The sequence below is a fragment of the Cygnus atratus genome, chromosome 4 (assembly GCF_013377495.2).
Source record: "Cygnus atratus isolate AKBS03 ecotype Queensland, Australia chromosome 4, CAtr_DNAZoo_HiC_assembly, whole genome shotgun sequence".
Classification (NCBI taxonomy): Eukaryota; Metazoa; Chordata; class Aves; order Anseriformes; family Anatidae; genus Cygnus; species Cygnus atratus.
In genome coordinates, this window is record NC_066365.1 from 20,312,941 (window position 1) to 20,337,229 (window position 24,289).

Sequence of the window (24,289 nt, forward strand, 5' to 3'; positions counted from 1 at the left end):
TCATTTTCACCTGTGCAATGGTCCCTCAGCTTTCTTCTTCTGCCCTCTGTAAGCTGTATAAAATGCCTCTCCCTTCAGTGCTATCATACAGGAAAAATGCTAGCCTGACAGTCTGAAAAATTTTGTCAATATTCTTTACTCATGTAGTTGCCTGATTTTCACTGACTTTCAGATTGTCTCAGGAAAACTGTTTTCAAAAATACATACTTTGAAACTTCCCTTCCCTCCTGTTCAGCACAACAGATGTAAAATTCAGCTGATTTCCTCTAGCAGTCTTGAGAAACCAAGATTAAAAAGTAGTCGGAAATATTATATTCATCATTGCAATTGTCATTACATTTTTAAAGATAAAAATAACCCTACCGTTTGTCAGAAGGATTTCTGTCAGAACTAAATGAGTGTCTTTGAGGTAGTTGTCACTCAGTGACAAGTAACTGATACAAACCAAGATTCAAGCTCAGGTTTTTTACTTGTGGGCAAAGCCATGCCCAAAACAAGCACTGTACTAGATGGAGAGTATGACAGTTTCTGGCAATAACTCATGGCAAGCTTTACAAGAAAGATAACCAGGTTTGTGAGGTGAATAGCTAGGATTTCAGCTTTCTGGAGGAAACTAGAAATGAGCAACTCTACGATCATTCATATTTGTTCAATGTGCGTTCCCAGTCCCTTCATTGCTTCTTGGTATATCCCTGCTACATATGAGCAGGGGATGAGAAATTTCCCATCTGATCTTATAAAAAGATTTATCTTTTTCTTATGTTAGAAGAATATACTGGTGCTGTGAACTCTGAACACTATTCAGCTCAAAAATTCTGAACAGCTTTCAGAACGCACAGGTGTCAATGTATTTGAAATATATTTAAGAACATAAAAGGGAATAACTTCCTAATGCTCATCATTCTATTTGATGTAAACTTCTTATCAAGGAAAGTTGTATTAATTTAATTTTGTCCATTTCTGACATTTCCTGTAGTTAGTGTATATCTGTATGTCTTAGTTAAATTCCATGGAACAGAATTCTGTTCAAATACAATAAATAATGGTCTTCGCTCCAGAGATGCAAAACTTCAGTCTCTCCAAATTCAGTTTATCTCAGTTAAGGTGTACTGAGGTCTAGATTTGTGGATTGGCTTCATCTTTAAGTCCTTTTCAGCTTTTATTAGTTGATTGTTTTTTGACCTGCTTCAAAATCAGTGTTGATGCTTGGTTTCTTACATTGTTTTGTTTTGGCATTGTTTGGGGGTGGGCTTAATTATTAGCTCTGCTGACCTAATTTGTAGTAACCTATGTACTTACCTAAGCTAATAGCATAGATGCATTAATTGCTGTCTCTTTTCTAGTCTGTCTAAAACTGATACTAATTTCAACTTTCTGAATCTTTTAATTTCTGGCAATGTCTCTCTTTTACCATGCTGCTCTATGGATTACAAAGGTGGGGATATTAGCAAAGTTTATCCATCCCTCCTCAGTTATTCAGTGCACAACCACAACACCTCAAATGAATTAGATTACTGTAGCACTTACAGACAACATTTAGCTGTTCCAAATGATTCGAGAAGGGCAATCAGCTATAAGAATGGCTGGCAAATGACTCGTCAAAATGCAGAAGTGTGGAGCAGCACAGAAGAAAATACTTCTCCAAAGAGAAAATCTCGTAGCTGTGACGATCTTTTAACAGATGATCGCGATAGCTTTCCTGATGCGCAGGCCAAGTCCGAAAGCATGGGCTCTCTTTTATGTGAGGAGGACTCCAAAGATGTTTGCTCAATGAACTGGGCCTCCCCGTATGGTCCTGAGGGACATGGTGGTGGTAGGGCAAGAGTTCGTCACAGATCTGCACATGATGCCCCAGGTTTCCTAAAAATGTACAAAAAGATGCACCGCATCAATCGCAAGGACTTAATGAATTCCGAGGTGATTTGTTCTGTGAAGTCCAGAATATTGCAGTATGAAAAAGAACAGCATAAAGGTATTCTTCAAGGCTGGAGAGAGTCTTCTACTGAAGAGGTGCCCAGAGATATGGTGCCAACCAGAATATCAGAGTTTGAAAAACTAATTCAGAAGTCGAAATCAATGCCAAATCTAGGTGATGAAATGTTGTCAGCCATTACACTACAGCCTCCTAAAAATGGTTTATGTACGAAGCGGCGATTTTCCATCGAGTCTCTGCTGGAGGAAGAAAATCAAGGCAGACATCCCTCTCAGGTACAACGGAGCTACAAGTCTAAAACCCTGGTGCCAATTCATATTGAAGTGACCAGTGATGAGCCACAACGGTCACATATGGATTTTTCAGACAGTGATCAAGATGGAGTGGTTTCTGACCTCAGTGACTTTATCCAGATAGAAGGTTCCTCCTTTTGTAGTGAAAGTGACTTTGATCACTTTTCATTCACATCATCTGAAAGCTTTTATGGATCAGGCCATCACCACCACCACCACCACCACCACCACCGGCATCTCATCAGCTCCTGCAAAGGCAGATGCCCAGCATCCTACACTCGCTTCACCACCATGCTGAAACATGAAAGGGCTAAACAAGAAACCACGGAGGATCCAAGGAGACAGGAAGCAGAATCTGGTCTCTCCAAGATAGCATTCCTAGTCAGTCCAGTGCCTTTCCGGAGGAAAAAAAGTGCAGCCCCTAAAAAACAAACTGAAAAGAAAAAATGCAAATCATCTGTATTTGAAGCACTAGATTCTGCACTTAAAGACATCTGTGACCAAATTAAAGCTGAAAAAAGGAGGGGAAGCTTGCCTGACAACAGTATATTACACAGACTTATTACTGAGCTGCTTCCAGACATTCCAGAAAGGAATTCATCTCTGACGGCTCTGAAAAAGCGTCCCATGCACCAGCCTTTTCATCCACTGCCTCAAGATGGTGCTGCTCCTTGCCCGCTGTACCAGAACGATTGTGGAAGATCACCGCTTAGTGCCTCCTTTCAAGACATGGACACAGCTAACAACAACCACCAAGACAATGATAGTGCACTGTGTTTCCAAGGTGGATTAACTTTCTTCCTCTATCCTTATGCTTTACTCCCTGTATTTCCCACCTTTTCTCATTCCGTTTTTATTTGTGTAGTCTGTAAGAAGTGTTCATCCCACAAAATTCTTAATTAAGGAAGGTTGTCATCTGTACCTATGTGACGAAGATAGATAATATGTCTATTCACAAAATGCAGTAATCTGGACAACTGGATTAGTAGTGTATTTCAACTACTAGATTATTATTGCGATAAAACACAATGGTGTTATTAACTTAAGCAAGGAGTTTGTTTTTTTCCCAGAAATAAAGGTCTTACAGAAAGTGAGTAGATGCATCATAAGATGCTTGTGAAACAGAAAAACAATATGCCTTTATTATTTTTTTTTAAATCTGCATCAAAAACATGTACAGTATAATTCTTTTCCGTGTAAGTGGTAAAAATACTGTTAATTCCACAAGTATCATAGAATGTTGATTCTGTTTTTTTCATGAAAATGCACTCATTCCACTGCTTCATACCACTTTTTGTGAATAGACCCAAAGGTCATTTTAGTAAGTTTCTGTTTCCACTGTTCAAACAATACGATTTCCAATTTCTGTGGCAGCAAAACTAGTTCTCCTCATAGAACGTTAATGTATCTGTGAAGTTTTGAGAAGTACCCTATCATCTTAGAAGGGAAATTCTCAATAATCAAATCTCAAATGAAACTTCAGACTGAGTATAACTTTTTTTAAAAGTCTGTCTTTCAGTGACCTGCTTTTAAGCTACTTTCAGTTGTTCATTGCTCTGCTTCTCTTCTCAAAAAATTCCTTAATCTTAAATTGTTTTTAAACATTTATAGGTACAGTTGCTGGTGATGACATGCTTGCAACCAAAATATTAGTAATACAGTTACCTAATTTTTGCCCCCACTGTATTTAGCAATAGCCTAAAGTCTTGGTGGCTTAGCCAACAGCTTATGGGAGACCATTTAGATCTCTATTCCATAGGACTGCAGCGTAATTTATTAGATACTCTCAATTCTTGTTTTACACTTGTACTGACTTAGAAATGTATAGGCTTGGTAAGAATAGATCGTGTGAATGAAGTCAAAGGCAGGCAAGTATCAGTTAGCCACCTCCACTAGCAGGCATTAGGAGACTACAATTGCTACTAAATGTCAGAAGTCAAGAAGCAGTTCAGTTCATCCTCTGGTCTGAAATAATTCCATTTTATTTTCATTCACATTGACAACTTGCAGAGCTATAGAGAGTACCAGATTTCGATTTTATTTTTTATTAAAATATGAAAAGATGTATTGACCATTCTATAATACACCATCCTGTAATAAGCATTGGCAAACTGTGCTTTACAGAATATCTGCCACATAGATTGGTAAGTAACAATCACTTCAAATAGAGTTGTTTTTACAAAATAACTAACAAGTTGGCTTGACAAGGCCTAAACAGTGCCCCTGGTAATGTAGAAATGCATCTTAGATCACTTAGTGAAGAAAATTTGTTTTTGTCTCTTATGTCATTGAAGCATGCTTTAGTCACATTTTGTGCATGTAATTACGTGTTTATATTGTTGGCATTCAGAAGAAGCTTTTCACAACTGCTGTCATGTCTTCCATTTGGTGCAGTAGGAGTGTATCCTTTCATACAGTAAGGCATAATTTCGTTCTTCTAATCATCTGTAATACATTCTTCTGCTGTGGATCAGAGGAAAGCCTTTGCTTCAGAGTCAGTATTTTTGTTTCTTTAAAGGTCCACTTAAACCATCACATTCCTTCTATTAAGGGTGAAATAATAGATTTGGTATGTCTTCATCCCCTTAAATTAAACCAAGCAGCACCATGGTTTTGTTTATTTTACCGTAGCGTCACATAATGATGTTCTGTTTTCAGTAGACCAGGAATCTCCTGGAAACTATTCTTCTGCTTTCACTGATGTGGGACGATGTACTCCAAGGGAAAGAAGAGGAACTACAGACAAAGAGGTAGCAAAACAAGAATAAATAATGCAACAAGGTCGATACAGAAAATCAGTAAAATTTCTGAGACAAGATTTGTGTTGGTTATGACATTGTAATGATACAGACCAAAGGAACAGTTTCTCAACATCATATTATCAGATAAGACAGCATCCAACTTTTGCATTAAGGAGATTGGTACTTAGAGAAAAAGAATATCAAACTTTGTAAGATAAACTGCATCTTCAACTTATGTTTAACTGGATGTGGACATCAGTTTACTAGTCAATGGTAGGCTCTGTTAAAGTTGACAAGAGTGAATATTTGAGACAGAGGTGAATAGTAGGTATGATCAGGGAAAGGCTCTTTAGAAAATCAGTTACACAAGAAAGTACCTCAGTAGTTTCTAGACTGACACAAAGAACATCTGTATTTCACCATAATTTTTGTTTAAAAAAAAAAAACACTGCTGTTGGTACATTATGCAAAACCACTTATCATAAGAGTGATCTCTAATTTCTATAACAATTTTGGGGACTGTATACGGATTGCTTATATTAATGCTTTGGAAGGGGAAGTTGAAGCAGGTACTCCTCTAAAGAAAGTAACACAAAGTATTACTTAAAAGTGTACATGAAAAATGAGGTATATCATTCAGTTTCTTAAGAGTATTTCAGATTCTAGAACTTGAAACATTCCCCAAGCAGGCTTCAGGGATTTTATTCAATTACAAAAGAAGTACAACTTGTTAACATTTTCCATTGATTTTGATATAAATAAATATTGCACAAAATAACAGCAACTTGAGAGCGCTGAATCTTAACTGTTTTTGTAATTTAGCTGCTGAGAACAAGCTGCAATATTGCTGCAATTCAGAGTCTGATTTCAAAGATGACTTCTTGTTACATAATAATGGTTAAACCCAGTTTTGGGAGTGTTTTGTGTGTTCCTTTTAAAGAATTCTGGGTTTTAATATGCAAATATGTAAAGTACTTGCACTACAAGCTTTTCTTAAGATTGCTGTGATTTAAAAAGATGAAAGAAGACTGACCTCTATTTTCAATTGAATTTGTACATTTTGTATTTAATCAGCTCCACTGTTCTTTTAATATTATTCTCCTTTTCATTCTTTGCTTTAGTAGTTATAGCACCAGCAGCAAAAGTGAGAAAAAAAAAAGGTGAAATTATGAAAGAGTAAAACAGGATAGGGCTTAGCTACACTTGATGAAAAGGATATCACCTCTCATCTGAAAGACCATTTTTAATAGCAGAGAACAATAAAATGCTTTAAACTTAGGCTATCATATTTGAAGCAGACTTGTAATGGAGAACTGTATTAGTATCAAAAAATGGGATTTGACAGGATCCCTTTAATAACTTTGTGTTGTTTTTTTTATTAAAGCAAAGACAGTGCTCTATGTAGGTGCTAGTTCTGTTTTTAAAACACTGTCCCAAACACCTAATTGTTTCAGAAAAGGAAGTTGTATATTTAATTGCCTATTTTGTTGGTTGGTTGGTTGGTTGGTTGATCTTGGCCACCTTTTTAAAGGTTGAAAAGTTTACCTTACAGTAGTGCTACCTGGAATGTATTAATCATTTTGCCTACTTTTCAGAAACTGCCAGCCAGAGCTGTATATGACTTTAAAGCTCAGACTTCTAAGTAAGTACTTGACTTTTGTTCATTTAAGTATTCATAAGTCAAGAAAAGTCCCTCTAGCACTTGATGCAGCTAACTGCTCTTATAGCCAATTTCGACAGCAAAATACCATGGAAGCAGAAGACCCTGCTTTCTGTCACAGTAGCCTCTGCATTAGCAAGCTGTGTGAGAAGTTATTTTGAAATTAAAATGTCTTTTAATTGTCATATTTTTTCCATTGTATTTGCTTGAACATGTGAATGGCTGTGGATTTTCAACTTTCTATAGCCTGAGTCCTGAGGGTCACCCACTGAATGTTCTTTGCTGTGAATCATATTTAGGCGACATCAGGATACCAGACTTAAAAGTGCTGCTGTAGATAGAGTACTCTTATCAAAACTCTTTATAGTGCTTTAGCATCTTCCAATATGTCTGTCTTAACATACCCAGTCTCTCTGCAGGATGTGAAATGTCCCGTACCAAAACAAAATACAGTGGTCCGTAAAAAAAACAAAATCAGGGAATGCTGTTCTAGGGTATGAAGGAGTCAGAGGAGAGTGCATGTATGTCATTAGTGCTGTTGCTTTGATGATTCAGGCTGTTTAAAAAACCTTTTGATACGGTACAACATTGTCGCTAGAATTGCAATAGCTGTGTCTGCAATAGCTATAAAACTATAATTTGAATTATCAGAACAGCAGGTAAGCTCTTTGGGGGAAAGAAAAAAAAAGTACAACAAATAATACCCAGTTCAGGATCTGAAAATGTTCATAATGATTTGAATACTTCCCTTTTTCAGTATCCAACATTAAGCATATCACAGGCCCTGAGTACCTGAAATGGCAAGAACATAATCCTATGTTCATGCTACTGAAGAGTTTGCTTGTAAAAGAAAACTGTGTGGAACAGCAGCACTCCAAGCTATGCTGCTGCAAAAAGGCAGTAACAGACAATGGAGACAGGATATATTCAGTACCTTACCCTACTGATTCATAAATAATAACAAGAATGTCTCAGATACCTGTCATAAAAGCAGCATCTGAACAGGGGATACAAACGACATCATATTTGCCTGCAGACTGTATCCTAACTACTCTGCTAATAACTAATAATACTTCCTTGTATTCACGGTATAAGTTAGGCCTATATAACTTACAGATAGTACCTGGTGATGATTCATAAATGTGAATCATTTCATTTTGTAGGGTATAATCAACTGGTAAGTGTACTACAGCTATGACATTTTTTTCTCCAAATGTTTATCTGCTACATTCTGTTTCAGTACTGAACTGTAAAGACTGCAGAAGCTATGCAGGTAGAAGAGTTCAAATGTAAAGCTGTAAACATCTTTAAATGAATTTCTTACAGAGAGCTGTCCTTCAAGAAAGGAGATACTGTCTATATCCTCAGGAAAATTGATCAAAACTGGTATGAGGGTGAACACCATGGAAGAGTTGGAATATTCCCAATTTCTTATGTTGAGGTTTGTTCTTTTAATTCCTTGAATTATTTTGGATAATAGGTCCACAAACTACATGCAAATGATTAAAACCTGTTGGTATTTTTTTCCTAGAAACTTTCTCCCCCAGAAAAAGCACAGCCTGCCAGGCCACCTCCCCCTGCACAAATTGGAGAGATTGGAGAAGCTATTGCCAAATATAATTTCAGTGCAGACACAAATGTGGAGTTATCACTTAGAAAGGTACAGTTGAGATCTATCTTTATCAAAATATCATTATGGTATCTACTGCTACAGAGAATTAATGTATATGTAATTACAGTGTTTTGGTGATAAATTTGCTACGCACAAAGCGATATTACAGTACAAAGCTACTGACATAATAGCTCATTGGCTTGCATTCTTTCACAGCGACCTGCAAATAGTTTAAATATTTTGTGTCTATAAAATATAATGTGGTAGATTAGTATATGCAAACATCTAACTGGTCACCCCATTTTCTAGTTTTTATTTCAGTTATCCATTCACTGTTTTAAATAATTGTTACTGTCATAACTACAATGGTAAGGTTTTTCATGCAGAAGAAATCAAAAATACTGAAAATATAAAACAGCAAAATTTAGAAAAAAGGCTCAAATTTTTGTGCATGTACCAGTTCTTGAAAATATTTCATATTCATAATAGTCTTCTTTTTGCTTATACATATTTTGCCTCTGCATACTTTGCCTATGCACATACTGGTGGTTGTCTTTATTGTACATTAGCAAAACAAGTATTTAATTTCTGGGGTTTGTCAGACACTGAGATAGTTGCTGCAGAAGAGAACTTTGTTATTGGAGGTATAATATATCTAGTTATAAGTATTATATACTTTTTACCCACTGGAAAATTCTGCCTCATTTAGTGTCTTTTTTATATGAGTTAGAGTTCATAGAAGTTATTCAGTGGTTTGTTTTTCTTTTGAAATAAGACTAAGGATACAGGTTTTTGATGCTGAACTACAACATAATCCAGCATCACCAAAGATAATGGGTGTTTTTCCACTCATTTGAGATTGGTAAACCTCAAAGAGATCTAAAAACAAAACAAAACAAAAAAAAATCAATCAAACAAAAGGCAGGAATAAAAACTTAGAGAACTAGGAGGTGTGGAAGGTAGTTTGATGATTTCTAATTTAAATTCACTTTCATGCTTTTTGTATTGGTCACAATCTTGACAGCCAAGCTTGAGCTTCTTTTTAAAAGTTGTAATTCCATCCCACTAAAGATAATTTTAGAGAACTCCACAAATAACTACAGAAGCAAAATTACAGAAACCCTGAAACAAAAAACTAATGTGGAAGGATTTGTTACAAAAAGGCATGTGGTTAAAAAGTACGTCATGTAAAATGAAAGAGGAAGTTCATGAAGTTTCTCTGCAGAGAAGAGTTTGAATAGAAAGCTGGTATTTCTCATTTCAATTCCTAGGCTCTCCAAAACTAGTAGGTGAGCCACTGCCCATCTGTCTTTTTGCACAGATACCTGCTAGTCAAGCACATTTTCTGGGAAAAGCACTTCTCTCATCTTTCCCACGAAATCATTTTGAACTTTTCACTTTCATGTATTACAATTTTACTTGATAACAAAGCACTTGCATGGATTTCATTATTTAACTTTTATTACTTTTAGAGAAAAACGGGTGTTTAAATTAATGCAGTCATTACTGCATTAGTTACTGTTAGGAAATAACTAGCAGTTTGGCAAACCATTTAAACAGGTTATGCTCTGAAGAAGGAAAGTTTAAATGTTAATCTCCCAACCAAGAGTAGGAGACTACATGAGATTCCCTTTGGAGAAATGAAGAGTATTTGCAGTCCGTGACCAGCCTCTTTTTGCTGGAGTGGTAGTGGCATATATGATTATTACAAATGGCAAGAGAAATGTGAGAATGGAGAAGATTTTAAAGACTGATGGGAAACAGCACTGCAGGGAAAATAACACTATCTGTTGAAATAATATCATCTATTAAAAAATCAATTTACTACTCATCTGCTGATAACTCATTTTTCTAATGTGTTCCAGGGGGACAAAGTAATTCTTCTTAAGCGAGTTGATCAAAATTGGTATGAAGGTAAAATACCAGGAACCAACAGACAAGGCATCTTCCCCGTTTCCTATGTAGAAGTCATCAAAAAGAATGCCTCAAAAAGTGTTGATGACTACCCCGACCCTCCTATACCCCAAAGCTATTCTAGTGACAGAATACACCATTTAAGTTCAGCTAAGGTAAGGATTTTTTTTTCTTTGATATCACCCCTAGAGTGGGTTTAGAAGGACTTGTAAATTTTTTGTTAACGTGGTAAGATGATACATAATTAATGCATTCAGTACAATCTGTTTTCTTTCCTACATATGTAGAATTGCATAACTAGCTTGTCATTAAAGTGCTTTTATGGCAGAATGTCAGTCTTATTTCTGCCAGGAATTTTGCCTTCTTCTTTAGCTATTAAATTATTGAGAGTAGGGCCAGTCAAAATCTGGGCAGAAAAAACAAGCTGTCAAAAAAAAATTATTTAGGAGTCTCAGACAAAATTTGAGCATCAAGGAAATGTCTAGCAGACTCTTCACAATGCAAAGTGAAGATATACCCGTCATCTTAAAAGTCTGCAGTCCCATAAGCACGCAAAGGGCAAATGAGGGCAGTTTGCACGGGGGACACATCTTGCCAAGAGCTTTCAGTTCTATGCCCTTCAAAGTAAAGGAGAACAGCTAATGATTGTGAACCATAACCTTCCTCCTTTTGCCATGGAGGCTCTACAAGGAGGCTGTTGGTACAATGGCAGTTCTTTGGAGGGGTGTGACAACAGTGACAGTCTTGTGTCATCCAGGAGTGATGCAAATGTCATCACGTTGTCAATGAGCTTGGATTCAGACCTTTATAGTTGTAATTTTTCCACACCAAATGTCAGTCAGTTTCCAAGTTCTTTTCCTTCCTAGTTCATAACCACTACAAATCACATTACAAAGAAGATCCCTGTATTCCAATTTGTCATTCACTTTTGATTTCACATACTCTTGTGCCAGGAACAAAACCTCTTTGCAGTGATAGAAACTGAGCAAGTTTCTGTATGCAAACGGTGATTAGCATTAATGTATTATCTATGATGATTCTGAGTACTAAAGATGGAATCCTTTCCAAATCTTCCTCTTTACTGTTTTGTTCATCTCTTTAGCGTGGGAAGTCAGTTTTGTGTAAAATTTATAAAGCTTTCTCGTATCCTGCTATTAACCTCTATTTGTTTCAGTTGGTTTTGCCCCGTTTTCTGCTTCCATTTACTTGCATACTGTTGCTTATTTAGATGCCTCAGCTTTGAGATAAGATACACATTTATTTACAGCTTTGGGGACAGTTACCAAAAGATGTCATTTATAGACAACTGTGTCCTCTGAAAATACTGCTTATGGCTAAGCAATATTAGTTGTTTGATGATAGTTGCTAGAACAGTTCTCTTAAGGTTTGGTTTGGTTTGGTTTTTCCCCGAGAATGTATCACAAAGGAGAACTAGCTCCTCTCTCTTCCATTCCAACAAAATTGTTGAATTAAAGTAGCATCAAATTCTGTATCCTCAGACTGAGGTATTTATAAGCTACGGCCCCTTCTCATTACAGGAATCTGAAGGTGATTCAAGAGTATGAGGCAACTTAAGTGCTACACACTACAGAGCTGTCTCTCTGTATTTGGAGATGCCTCTCTCCTCTCATCTTCTATGGAATAGGCTTGTCTCTAAGGCTTCCTGCAGCTAAAGCTGTTTTTTGTGTAACCCCTATAACCTTGTCAGTGATGCCCTTGAGCACAGGTGATGCTTCAGAGTATTTGCATTCAGGTAAAAAGTACATGCATGTTAAAACTACCCTGTAATTTCTTAACTTCATAAGTTATTTATATTTTCCTTTAAGTTGATAAAATGCCCAAACCTTGAACAGGAAATAGTAAAGTCAAGAGGAATGTGAAGGCTCCCAACAATTCATATTGAGTATTGTCCATAGTTTTTAATTAAATAATGTTATCTCCATTGAGAATAGAAAAAAATAATTAAAGTAACTTAGTACACATACCTGAAGTGCAACACCTTAGTTTGTACAGCCTGTGACAACTCCAGAGCTATTGATGGCTGCTCCTTTTCTAAGGCTGCCATGATCAAGCATCTTGAATGTGCAGGTGCAGGGCATCACGTGTGCTACCCTGTATTCCACAAGTATTTGATACAGGGAGTTTACAATGGCCAAATTTGACCTAGTCTTTGCAGACAAGTCGAGATACACTCAAATCTTTCATACTACTGTTACCGGCATCGCAGCAGGAGTTACTAGGCTACTTTTTGCCCATTGTGTATTTTTACAATGGTGATAGTCACATCAGATTACAAAACTGTCTGCCACTGCTGTTAAGTAACAGATGAGCTCTGTAGGAGAGGAGAGGGGAAAGAGCCTTCTTAGTAGCACAGGAAACTTTTGTAATCATCTGGTTCTAGCATCAGTCCAGGAAAAAAAAAAAAAAAGCCTCTATTGACATTCTTACACAAACATTTTTTTCAACTGGACTCAGATGTGGCAATACCATGAGAAGCCATCTTGTTCCTGACTACCTAGAAGGGCTTTAGCAGGCCTGAAGGAGTTCTGGAGTTTACCACAAGTGCTGATACCACTCTTCCTATTCCTTTGGTTTTTTTTTTTTTTTTTTTTTTTAGCATGTAACTCACTTTATCACTCCTGTTGCTAGAGCAATTGCTCTAAATGTCTCTGGCCTAATGGCAATAAAAATAAATAATCAATATATATCAAGAGCAAGCTTTGCTCTCCTTAACTTGGCCTAGAGCATCTATATCTTTAGCTCTAGAGCCGCCTGTAGCCACAGGAAGCTAAAAATGGCAATGTCTCCTGGACCATAGTATGATCCCTAAACCACAGGCTGGAAGCTCTTTTTCAAGAGTAAAGATGAAGGAAAGAGCTGGAATGCTGTTCACAACAGCCTACCTATGTTTTAGCAGACTGCATTGTATCGGGTCTGTAGACTGTATACTTTGGTACAGAAGATTCTATAGCAAAGGTTTGCCTAGCTTCAAAATAAAACTATTTGCCTCAAGAAAATTCCAGCAGAAGGTAAGTAAATTAACCTTTCCACTCCGTGATGTTCATTTGGCCATTTGAAATTATTTTCTAGTGTAATATTTAAAATCTAAAAGTAGTCCAAATAATCTAATTATTCTGCATAATTAAAATGAGATCAAAATATTTTTCATTCAATTTTAACTTTGAGGATTAATAGTTACAAAAATGCATTTTCAGTATTTACTGAAGCAATGGATATCTACTGATGCTGTGTACGTATGACTCACCAGTCTCTCATTCTTACAAAAGGACGTTTCTTTTACCAGAAGGATACTTCAATCAATGTTATGTAATGCTACTCAAAATATACTGCTATATACTGTGCTGTCACTATTTTAAAAGCTTTGTTGACTGCCTACATTCAGTTAGAATTGAATGTACCTTCCACAAATGTTGATGTTATTTTAAACCAGTAGGGTTACTTTTAAGGAAAACTGCATTCTGTAGCTGCTTATGCCTTAATAAAAGTATGCAATGTATTTAAGATGTTTCTTAAGCATGCACTGAGAAGTACAAATATTAATATTAGGATAATTAGAAATGACCACTGTTGTTAGAGCTTTAAAGAAATACTTTGTGACACCTGAAGTGTACTTCTGACAATACTGTGCTCAGTGAGGAAAATCGCATTAATTTTAATTGTATGATTTAATACGCTGTGACAGGTTCACTAACAGAAAGCCATACATAACTTTAGCAGATCAAATGCAGGTTGCCTTCCTGAATGTAATGATCCAGATCTGTCTTGATGTTTGACATTTAAGTCCCAGGCCAGAACCTGATACAGTTTCATTTTTCAAATGTCTTTTTTGCTGTTCTGATTCACGTACTAATGATTTCAGACACCCGTGCTCACTGAAACCATACCCTATAATCCAGACGATAGCACAGACGTTTTTCTTTTCCTGTCTACTCATATCCTAACTCTCTGTCGTGCTTATTTATTTATTTAAATTCCCATGTTTTTCTTATCTTTGAAGTTGCCTTCCCAAGCACTGTCCCCACCTCCTAGGTACTATTCCTCCTCTTGGTCACGCAATGATCAAAAGACTCTCCAGGCTGCCACTAGCAACTCATTTGCAAGACCTGTTGATTTTTCACCTACAAGCTTGTGCATCTCACCTCCTCTACCATTTCCAGACAGTTTTCTTTGTGACTTAGAAGAACTCAGTTCTTTGGCATTAACAACAGCCCAATCCATAGCAATCTCCCCAAGTAACAGAATTCACCGAGTTAAGGATGATCATATTAGTCCATACACAGAGGTCTCTCTCAGCTCTCCTACAACTCTTCCTCAGCCCTTTCTCCTGTCTACCTCCACCTCATCTTCAGCCAGTTCCTCTCATGACATAATACATAAGCATACAAGCAACACTACCAAACCAAGAAAAGATAAAGACTTGCAAGGTATACTTGGCTCTTCGGTCATCAAAGCACCTAGAGACTTGTCAGATACCACCAGAGAAGGTGAACATGGTGGTGGTGGTCTCTGTAACATCCCTTTGCCACATAAAGGTGGCTCCGTCTCCACAGTGCTAGTTGAAACTGCTGAAAACGAAGAGGAGATCTGTGCAGCAGATTTGTCAGTTGACCTAGGGTTTCAGTCAAAGCCTCAAGAACCGGATTTCTCCAGAGGAGCACAAGACACAACAGAACTGACAAAGCTCTATATAGAGGAGGATCTGAGGCAGGACACCTTAGAATTCCCAGTAGCAAGTACAAGAGATTCCATAGTAAGCTGTGAAGGACGCACCTCACTGAATATCAATAAGGTATCTTAATTTCAGAAAAACATGTCTTCTATGTTCAGATATCTTAGTACAATTATTCTTTGCCTTCTCTTGTATTTATGTTTTTATTGTATTGTGCACAGGCACAGTTTTATTCTATTGTGCTGAATACAAACTGTCAGTTAGGGCACAATTCCTTCTCAGAAGCAGGTGTAGACACCATCGTCAGTTCTGTGGTGTCTCAGTTCTGCTGATCCTTCCCCTTCTGTCCTTATTAGCTCCCATCAAGTTTCTGACACAAAAAAACAGTGAGCCATCCTCCTCGCTGTCCCATTATGTGCTGCCCCTTCTGAGTACAGGACCCCAGGAATGCTGGCAGCAGTATTGAGGGAAGGACACGTCTCCTGCAGAGACTCAGAGGTTTGGACCTCGCATGTGTCACTTCACAAGCTGATATATTTATAGTAGACCCTGTTACTAGAATGTGACTAATAACAGATCAGATTATGTTTGGCAGTTAAGCGAGTCCTTCTCCCTAATGCCTGCCCTGGTTCCCCTTTGGGACAGTACAACACTGAACTATCTTAAATGTGTGCTAGTCATTTAATGCCATGATTTTGCTACACAGTTTATGTGGTTTCCAGGCAAAAATTTAGAAAAGATTTTTCTCTGTCCAGCACTTACTTCAACAATGAGACTGTTCAGGCAATTGCTTTGGCTAGCTCATACAAAATTGTAAAGCAAATGCTTTGGAAAAAATGTTTTTGGCCAAATGTAATACTAGTTAATTAGAAAGATATTGCAGACATGCATTGCCCTTACTTGACCTGAACAACATGGGAGAAAACTGCAAGAATAGAGGTGAAATCTACTGCCCCAAATAGCAACCTGTTTTAATTTCTGAGGGAAAAGTTTTCTCCCAGAGAAGTAGACTGACTAATAATAAAATTAGCATCCCATTTCTGACTGTTCACATTAGTTACATGACTCAGTGGGCATTTTATGTCCTTACCAGCTGGTTGTATAGCACAATTACATTTCGTTTTTCTTGAATGTTTAAGCCAGCTCTGCTTTCTATGGGAACATCAGGAGAGTCTGATCCTCCTTCCCACCTTCCTTCTAATCCACCATTTCACTCTGCCAAGGCACCAGCTTCTCATTCAACATCCCCATCTACTGCTTCCCTCTCACCTCCTCTCCTTTCTAAACTCTTACATCGGCAGGAGAAAGAATCTACAAAGTTAAAGGTAATTGCACCTCAAGTATGGATTGTTGCAAATCTTCACGTATATTAAATAACCGCAAGGCTAACACTGGGTATGATCTTTTCCAATGCATTTTCTCTCTTACTAACATTAAATAACATAGCACATGGAGGAGTAAGATAGGCTTTTTTCAGATGAAAAACAAGATAAAACTATAACTATTATAATACAATGACATAGTGTAAGGAGATACCAGTACAGGAGAAAGCCTTCAACTCAATTTCAAGTCCATACCAGAACTTCAGTAACTCTTAATTAATTGAAAGAAACAGGATCACATCCAAGTACACAGAAACTAAGTAATACTTTAAAGTGTTTTCAATTTCAATCTAAAACCTAGGAGAATAGTCCCAAGTTTCACAGTAAAGCACTACTGCGTAGGGTGACATTCCAAATATCAGCTCTATTAGCCAAGGCCTGAACAAAGATTATTCCCTCTTCAAGGCTACACTTTCTGTCAGCACTGCTGCTCTGGGGCAGAAAAATGAGTTCTGGAAAGAGTCTATGGCTAGACAGATAAGGTCAATTCCCAGTGCAGCTTAGCCCCACAGTCAATTTCCAGTGCTGACTTCCAGAGACTGTCCTTGTGACAAGGAGAAAAAGGGCACATAAAATGTTTGAGAAACTGTCCTAGGAAAAGTGACCATGAAATCCATGGCAAAAATTACATCCTTGTTGAAAAAAACCTACCACATCATAGACTACATGACAATAGAAGACTCAGATATATCAGACTTCAAGAAGGCTTAAGGTTCACAAGCTGTGCTATATTTTTTGAAGCAGGGAAGAGACACAGGGATTCTTGCCAGCATGTGAATTTGTCATGGGCCTTGGACATTTGTCATGTCACCTCTAGGAAGGGGTAAAACACAATACCACATTTTGTTTCTGCCACTTTGAATAAAGGAAGCAGAAAGGCACTGAGGTTTTTTTTTAGGTGGCCCTGATATTCCTTGTCCTTGTTTGAACAAGGCACATTAACCCAGCTGAAAATAAATGGAGGGAATCTCTTTTGGGAAGATATAAAATCTGCTCCTGAGAATCTCCAAGACAGCATACTGCTGTTTATTAACTATGGTAGGATGTACACATTTTTGTCAAATATTTAGCTGATTTCCTGTGATGTTAACAAACTCAGGATTTGTCCTTGAAGTACTTTCCATCAAGTGCATAGCTGGTTTCTAAATGCAAATGTAAGGTCTGTTGTCTAACAGCAACAAATAACAACATTTGTCATTGGCATTTCCAAGATAACATTGCTGCTGCGTGCCACTGCGTTTTTCCTGCCTTGACTGAGTCACTTCAGTAGGTACACTTCCAGTAACTTGTCTTACTTCAAATGCATACCTAGTGCCTGAATAATCTTTTACCTGTAATGCCTGAGTGCACGTGTCAGAGCAGCAAGCCCTTGGAAAAAAAGATAAGATGCAACAATGAAAATGCTATCTACTAATAGTACCTTCCTTTGCACCTGTAGCATACGTGCCTTTGTTACCAAGGAAAGCATGTCCAGTTTGCATGTGTGAATGAAGCTGCAAACATCCCATGGTGCTTCATTCTTAAACTCCCAATTGACACCGTTTCTGTGGTTTTTCTAGGCTAATTTAAAGAGAGAGCTCTTTGTTATGGGTAAACCTCCTCGTAGCCCTGTGATGACTAAGAGATCCTGCAGCTCGCCTGTCAGAGGTCCCAGCTATTCACACAGGGTACGGTACTGGCTGCCCAGTGTGCAGTAACAGCGTTTCCATATTCCAGGAGCTCAGTGTCTGGTCTTTCAGTACTTCACGTTCACCCAAGTGTCTGAACACTATCAGTATGTTGTGTTTTCTTCCTGTTGTGCTTCTGTGCTATGTCTGAGTAAAGCCAACAGGTTTTTGTGTGCCAAAACTTATAAGTCTGTTAGTGTATTGTATCTCAGCAGTACTGCATAGTATTTCCAGTGCTACAACATATAAGAGATTGAAGTTCTTTATATATAGCTTGTTCTTTTCTGATTTCTCGTTTCCAAGTATTTCTAGTTTATTAAAATTATAGTTTCCAGGAGCTAAAATTATACGTCACTGCATGTGATACAGGCTTTTGTGATGCTGAGTTCTCATTCTTTTAGTCCATGGGCTTTTCAAGATATTTTGTCACTACTGTGTTGAGTTCACTTGAAACCTTCCCTTCGCCTTTCCCTTCCTAACTGTAATATAACGGTAACATAACTGTAACGACTTGACTTTTTTTTTTTTTTTTTTGGGGGGGGGGGGGGGGTCCAATTGTTTGGAGTTTGCCTGTGTTTGGCACAAAAATTTGATTTGAATTATGAAAAGAACCTAAATTGAATTTGTGGGTTATGTTTTACTTTCTCTTTAGGACTAAATTATTCTCTGCATCAGTTTCTTAATGTTCGGCTCTTGAACTGTTTTCCAAGTAGTAGTCAGTAGTAGTCACTCCTGATCTTAGATTATCTTCTTTCTGGTGGTTCCCTTTACAAAATTTCAACCTAAGATAAGCAGCTTTATTTAATTTTTCAAAAAGTCTAGGGAAGGCCTTATTTGCAACAAGGTACGAGAGGACAGTGCTTACTGCATCATTGAACAGAGACAATTCAATCATAAGAAGATCAGGATTCTTATAACTGGACCAGCACCATCTCAGAGAAAGTCCAACCAGGAATAATAATATCCATGAAAAAGGGATTAAGCCCTATTTTAATTTTGTGTGTTACTCCAAATGAATCGCGTGCAGAGAGTATGTTAAGAGAACTGTATCAGTCAATATTTAGTGCATTTATGAATTTAATTCCAAAACTACAAAAGCACTAATTGTACACCTAAGTTACATGTTCAGGACTATACAGAACTATTATAGGCAAGGATACATCAATCATGCATGAAGGTCAAGTGCACCACTGGGGCCATTGACTTGACTACACACTTCTTAACATTTTTGAGATTAGGCCCTACTATTTTTACCAAGGAAATAGGATCGTGTGGTGAACTCAGGCATAGCTGAAAGACAGAAATTCTAAACATGAAGAGCTACCATAGGGGGGTACATTTCACGGTATCTCTTGAACACAATTAGCCAGAATTTGCAACAGTCCCATTCTAGCCAATACCACTGTATATGGACATGAGAAAGAAAATGGGGGGAAACCTTCCTAAAATAAGCTGGGTTACTATAGAAGAATACATTCAGATAGAGTGCTCCGAGGTCTCCCGTTCAGACATAGCATAGATGACTTCACCTTCATTTTCCCAGATCCTAACTCTGCCAAACATTTCTCTGTAGCAACAACATGGACTTGAAAATCCTTACTCACATAGATCTTCTATCATCTGTTTCAAGAGTAGTTAAATATCAGAAAAACGTTTTACAGTGCTGAAGCATATGCAGAAAAAGAAGATAATATTGACCTATCAGATTTCTTCTTGGCACAGTATATGTTCAAAGCGTTAAGTCATTTGTGGTATCATGACATTGACTTTTATTGTTTGCAAGAGATATTGTAACCTCACTTTTCTTGCATCTCTGACTATCTTTGTCATTCAGCTTAGTTTGAGACCTGATGAAAGATAAGCAGGGAATAAACTCAGATTCTGATCCAAACACCAGGCAATCTGCCCAGTGGGATATTCTCTTCTCGTTTGAGAATTCAGCTGTTGAAGGGGTTTTAACAGGAACTGAAATGTCTAATTTGGAATCTTTGTTGTTGTATTTTTAAGTAAAAATTATCCATCTTTCTTATATGCAAGGAGAGGTAAATGAGGGAGAAGAGAGAGTCAGAGTTTAGAATAGACTTTTTTGCCCCTTTAGAACCCGTTTCCCTCTCATTGATATGAATAAAAGTTCTGTTACCTGCCTTCCTGCATCTTTAGGCACTTTTTTATAATTACACTCCACACACTATGAAGATCAAGTGGAAAACATTCACAATATTTTCTACATGTAAATATACAAACATGATGAAAAGAAATTAACTACTTCAATTTCATCTGGAGGTATTGGGAAGAAGAAAAAGAAACTTAATGCATTTTAACATTCAATTTATATCATCAGGCTGTGGGTTAGTTACCACGCCCTTCTCCCATGGAAGACTGCATCACCTTTTTGAGCAAACTGAAGCAAGATGGACTGGAATAGTCAAATGTGGGGAAAAGAAAGCATGGAACACTAACACAAACCTCATGGCTTCAAGATCAGGTTGCAGTTTACTCAGTTCATAAAAGAAAGTGTCACAAGCTGTGTTTGATATCCACGCTTCCAGAACAGACACAGTTCCTAGACCTGTACAAACTGTCAATCTCCACAGCATGACTATGGGGCATCCTCAGTTAACACTGCTCCCATCAAGTGCTCTTCCAAGCAGCTGCTCCTCTGCTGTTTCTAGCCTGAGCCAGGTTGTGATGTGTGTAATTCAATGTCTCCCTAAGCAGGATGTGGTTTCCATAGGGGGTTAATATTTTTCATTTCCATTTTAGATTTATTAGATATAAATGGTGCATCACCCACCTCTAAAGAGGGAAAGATACTCCTTACATAAAGCTTCGCACTGGAAATACATATTACTACTACTACTTAAGTAAAAGTGTTAGTTGTTATTTTCACACAATTACATTTGCATTCATTCAAAAATTCTCTGTTCTTTGCCTCCCAACAGCCTGCATGGCTTTGTGCTGCCCCTTGAGCTAGAACAGAATTAATTAAAGCGTAGCATGTTATGCCTGCCAAGTTAGTACTCTGTGTGTGTAATGTAAATTGGAATGTTGTTTGTCTGTGGATAGTCTAAGTTCTGCCATTAAATATATGAGATTTTATTTTTGCTTATCTAAAAATATACTTCACCCAAGGAATGTATAATGTTCATCAGTTGCATCTGATTTATCTAATGCTCTTTCTGTTTCACAGTGACGAGGCAGCAAGGTTCTATTCCAACTTTCTACTATACTATAAACAGATTGTTGATAAAGTTCAGTTTTGTTTTAGTTTTTATCTTGTCCTCCAAAAATCAGTCTTTAAACCTACCATGATTCTGTTGCTTGCAACATCTCTTAAGAATTTAAGGCGAGGTTGGGTATGTGGGGGGGTTGTTTTACATAAGGTAGAATATGAACTCTCAAGCAACTAAACATCATGCACCTATCCAACTATTTGGACCTTAGCTTATAAATCTTTATTACATTTCAAATCATTTCATTTCAGCCACAGCGCCCTGTGCTTGCTCATGAAAACATACACACTGGGGGGGAACCGTAAGTATACTTCTTGTCTACTAAACCAAAACCTAACTTTTAAGCAATAGCCAGCACATCTTCAAATAATTTGTTAACCTGCCAAGTACAATTATGAGGAGATTTCAGAAATGTCCAGATAACCACATGATGTAGGAAGGTAGCCAAGATGGTCCCAGAGGGCAAAGCCCAAGTTGTATAATTTACATCAAAATAAGACAGACATGTCATCTTGCAGCTCTCTATCGATTATACTTAAAAGGGATAAGAATTTTGTAGAACTGAAGTTTGACTTATTCTGTTGTTGTTCTCTCCCTTGTTACATCTCAGCAGAATTCCAGTTAAAGACTTAGCATTAATCCAACTCATCTGCTTTACTGACAACACAGATTCTTCAGAAACAGTTCTGAATGTTAATGGAGAGAAAAAATAACTCGATAATGTTATTCACAGGAACGCAGGATCATGCTTTTTGGTAGTATTTACGTATGCAACTTAAAAATTAGAAACTGGAGAACCTAGAGCTCAGGTTGTGTTTTCACAACGTAAGAACTCAAGATAAAGCATGTAAGACTGTTTCAGTGCTGACTATAGAATCCAAGTTCAATGCAAGATTCTTTCGAATTATTATTTTTTTGATCCTGTTCCACTGATCATTGAAAGTAGTAGCCCTTCTTACTCTAGCATCAGAGAGCTTTGGAAGAAGTCCTATTAGATGAATTCTCCTAAGTGTAATTAAGGCTTAGCATCTAAGAATATTTAATGGTTAAACTGAAGAAATGGCAAGAAAAAAGAGGAGGAAACAGTTATCAAATAACAAGACCACAGATAATATATAATGAAAATTAGACATTTTGCTTGCAGTCTCACTTAACCCATTTTTCTCAAGCTTTTGTTGGAATTCTTGAGCGTACTGAAGCACCTCTCTCTGTTTTGCAAACAATAATTATCTAATTAATTTTGTTCAATATAATTTTAGTAGTTCATGACTAAAGTTACTCAGTCCTAAAATAACAAATAGAAATACATTTAAATTGTGAAGCAACTGTTGTCTTGAATACGTATTCTGTCAGTATTTAAATAGTAGTTTTTGTATTTAAGAAAATCCTAGATTAGCAAAGAGAGAATGAAATGACTACAAAAGGAGTTATTGAAATGGATTAGCTAAAAATGACTAAAACTAGATTTCTGAAGTATGAAGAGTGCTAGTTAGGAAGTTTTTGTTACTGTATTTGATTAAGTAATTGGCTTGAATCCTATTCATGACACAGTACATCTGCAATTCCTGTATCTTTGGGAGCTGTATTTAATCATTTTTGGAATATCATCATAGCTCTGCTTTCCTGGAATAGTGATAACCATGACAGAAAACAGTATTACCATTTAATTTTTGCACAGATTGTTCTTATTTGCTCTAGGCAAATTATCAAAGGTAATTGGTTAAATGACCATCCTGTTTCATTTGGTTAGTATGATTAAAGTACAAGTTCAGACTTTTCAGATATGGAGAGGGAACTGCCAGTCATGAGAAACTAAGTTCCAAGAAAGTTATTTTTAACATTGCCTTTTGTTTCTCCAAATCAGCACTGCGAAAAATAAGTATGTTTTATTCAAGAAGACCATCATTACACCAAGCCTAGCACCTTACTGTATATGTGATTTTCAAATGGGATTTTCAGGAACAGGAATTTTTTTACTGAATTAAGTCTCATTTAAGCCATGGGGGAAAAAAAAAAGGCACTTTTTCCATTAGCTCTGCTATCATTCAGGCATTTTCTTTAGGAACACATCAAAGGGGGAGTTACTGTGTTTTTACTTGGGAGAGGAAGAGCAGCGGTGTTCAGTTTCAGCCAGTGAACTGTTGATAATGGGAAAAAATGGGCATCGTGAGGATGATGCTTTGTTTCAGCACTGGGAAATCAAAACTATTTCCCTTCTATAATTTCTGCAGTCGTACCCTGCTCCTTTACATGCAGAGCCGTAGCTGTGCACAGATGGTTAGAAAAGCAGGCAGATTCCAGCTCTGCGGGGCTCATGGGCTTCTGCTGCAATCTTCCCACGGGCTGTCTGGCTAAGCACCCGCAGCTCCCCCTGCTAGGAGTTTATTGCTGTTCTTTCAATTCCAAGAAACTCAATTAAAAGCTGACGAGAAATGAAAAATAAGAAACGTCCCAGTCTCGTAGCTCTTCCCAATTATCCACCTCACATCCTTTGAACTGCAGCCCCTGGCAGAGGGGAGGGTCTGAACAATGCTTTAATTTCCATTCTTGCATCTCCCAGTTGGACTCAAGATACCCGCTCACTCTCAGAAATTTTTGTTTGTTTTTAAGAACTGAAGAAGTTCCTCCATCTAGCCTTGCCCTCAACCTGTTTTTGGCTGGAGTCTTGGATACTTCACCTTCTTTCACACATGACTACCCCTACCCATTCTTCTTCCTTTTAGCTCCCTTCTGAAGGGAGGCACTGCTCAGATATTTTCTCCTCTACCACTTCTCCCATTGTAATCTTTCTTGACAGTTGGGCATTTTCAAGGCAGGCCCAGAGACCTCTATACCCACGAGGTATATGGGCATACACTAAACTTGCAATTGACCAGGTACCTTGGAGGTACCTGTCAGTTTGGAACCTGTTCCTTCTCATTTCACCTGCCCAGCTTGTCTCCTTTTCCATTCACTACCTCTGCGTATCGTTCAGGTGCCCTTCCCAGAATTTTTTTCTCACTTTCACTACCCTACCTCCTCTTCCTTTAGGACAGAAACCTTTTGGAAGACCATCCCCTTCAGCCCTGTAGGTAAACAGGTAACATTTTGACCTGTTCATACATTAGCATGACCGAGGAAAAACCACAGGCTAGCAAAGGCTGTCCCACCAGCGAGAGGGCAGC

The 24,289-nt window shown here is 37.6% G+C and overlaps 2 protein-coding genes across 8 annotated transcripts in view; one reads left to right on the top strand and one right to left on the bottom strand.

The window, feature by feature from the left end:
• Nucleotides 1–24,289, top strand: part of SORBS2 (sorbin and SH3 domain containing 2) — a 155,491-nt gene that overhangs the window by 128,043 nt on the left and 3,159 nt on the right. For all 3 annotated transcript variants that reach the window (XM_050710210.1, XM_050710211.1, XM_035557832.2), the window contains 7 exons: nt 1,436–3,001; nt 4,885–4,976; nt 6,563–6,609; nt 7,954–8,068; nt 8,159–8,287; nt 10,105–10,308; nt 21,377–21,426. In XM_050710210.1, the coding sequence (XP_050566167.1) occupies nt 1,436–3,001; nt 4,885–4,976; nt 6,563–6,609; nt 7,954–8,068; nt 8,159–8,287; nt 10,105–10,308; nt 21,377–21,426 (2,203 nt within the window). The remainder of the gene's footprint in view (nt 1–1,435; nt 3,002–4,884; nt 4,977–6,562; nt 6,610–7,953; nt 8,069–8,158; nt 8,288–10,104; nt 10,309–21,376; nt 21,427–24,289) is intronic.
• Nucleotides 4,194–24,289, bottom strand: part of C4H4orf47 (chromosome 4 C4orf47 homolog) — a 91,740-nt gene continuing 71,644 nt past the window's right edge. For 4 of the 5 annotated variants that reach the window (XR_004780434.2, XM_050710213.1, XM_035557846.2 and 1 more), the window contains one exon: nt 4,247–4,962. The gene's annotated coding sequence lies outside the window, so the exon portion shown is untranslated. Of the gene's footprint in view, nt 4,963–24,289 lie in introns of all 5 variants that reach the window. The other variant, XM_035557845.2, reaches the window with a different exon arrangement.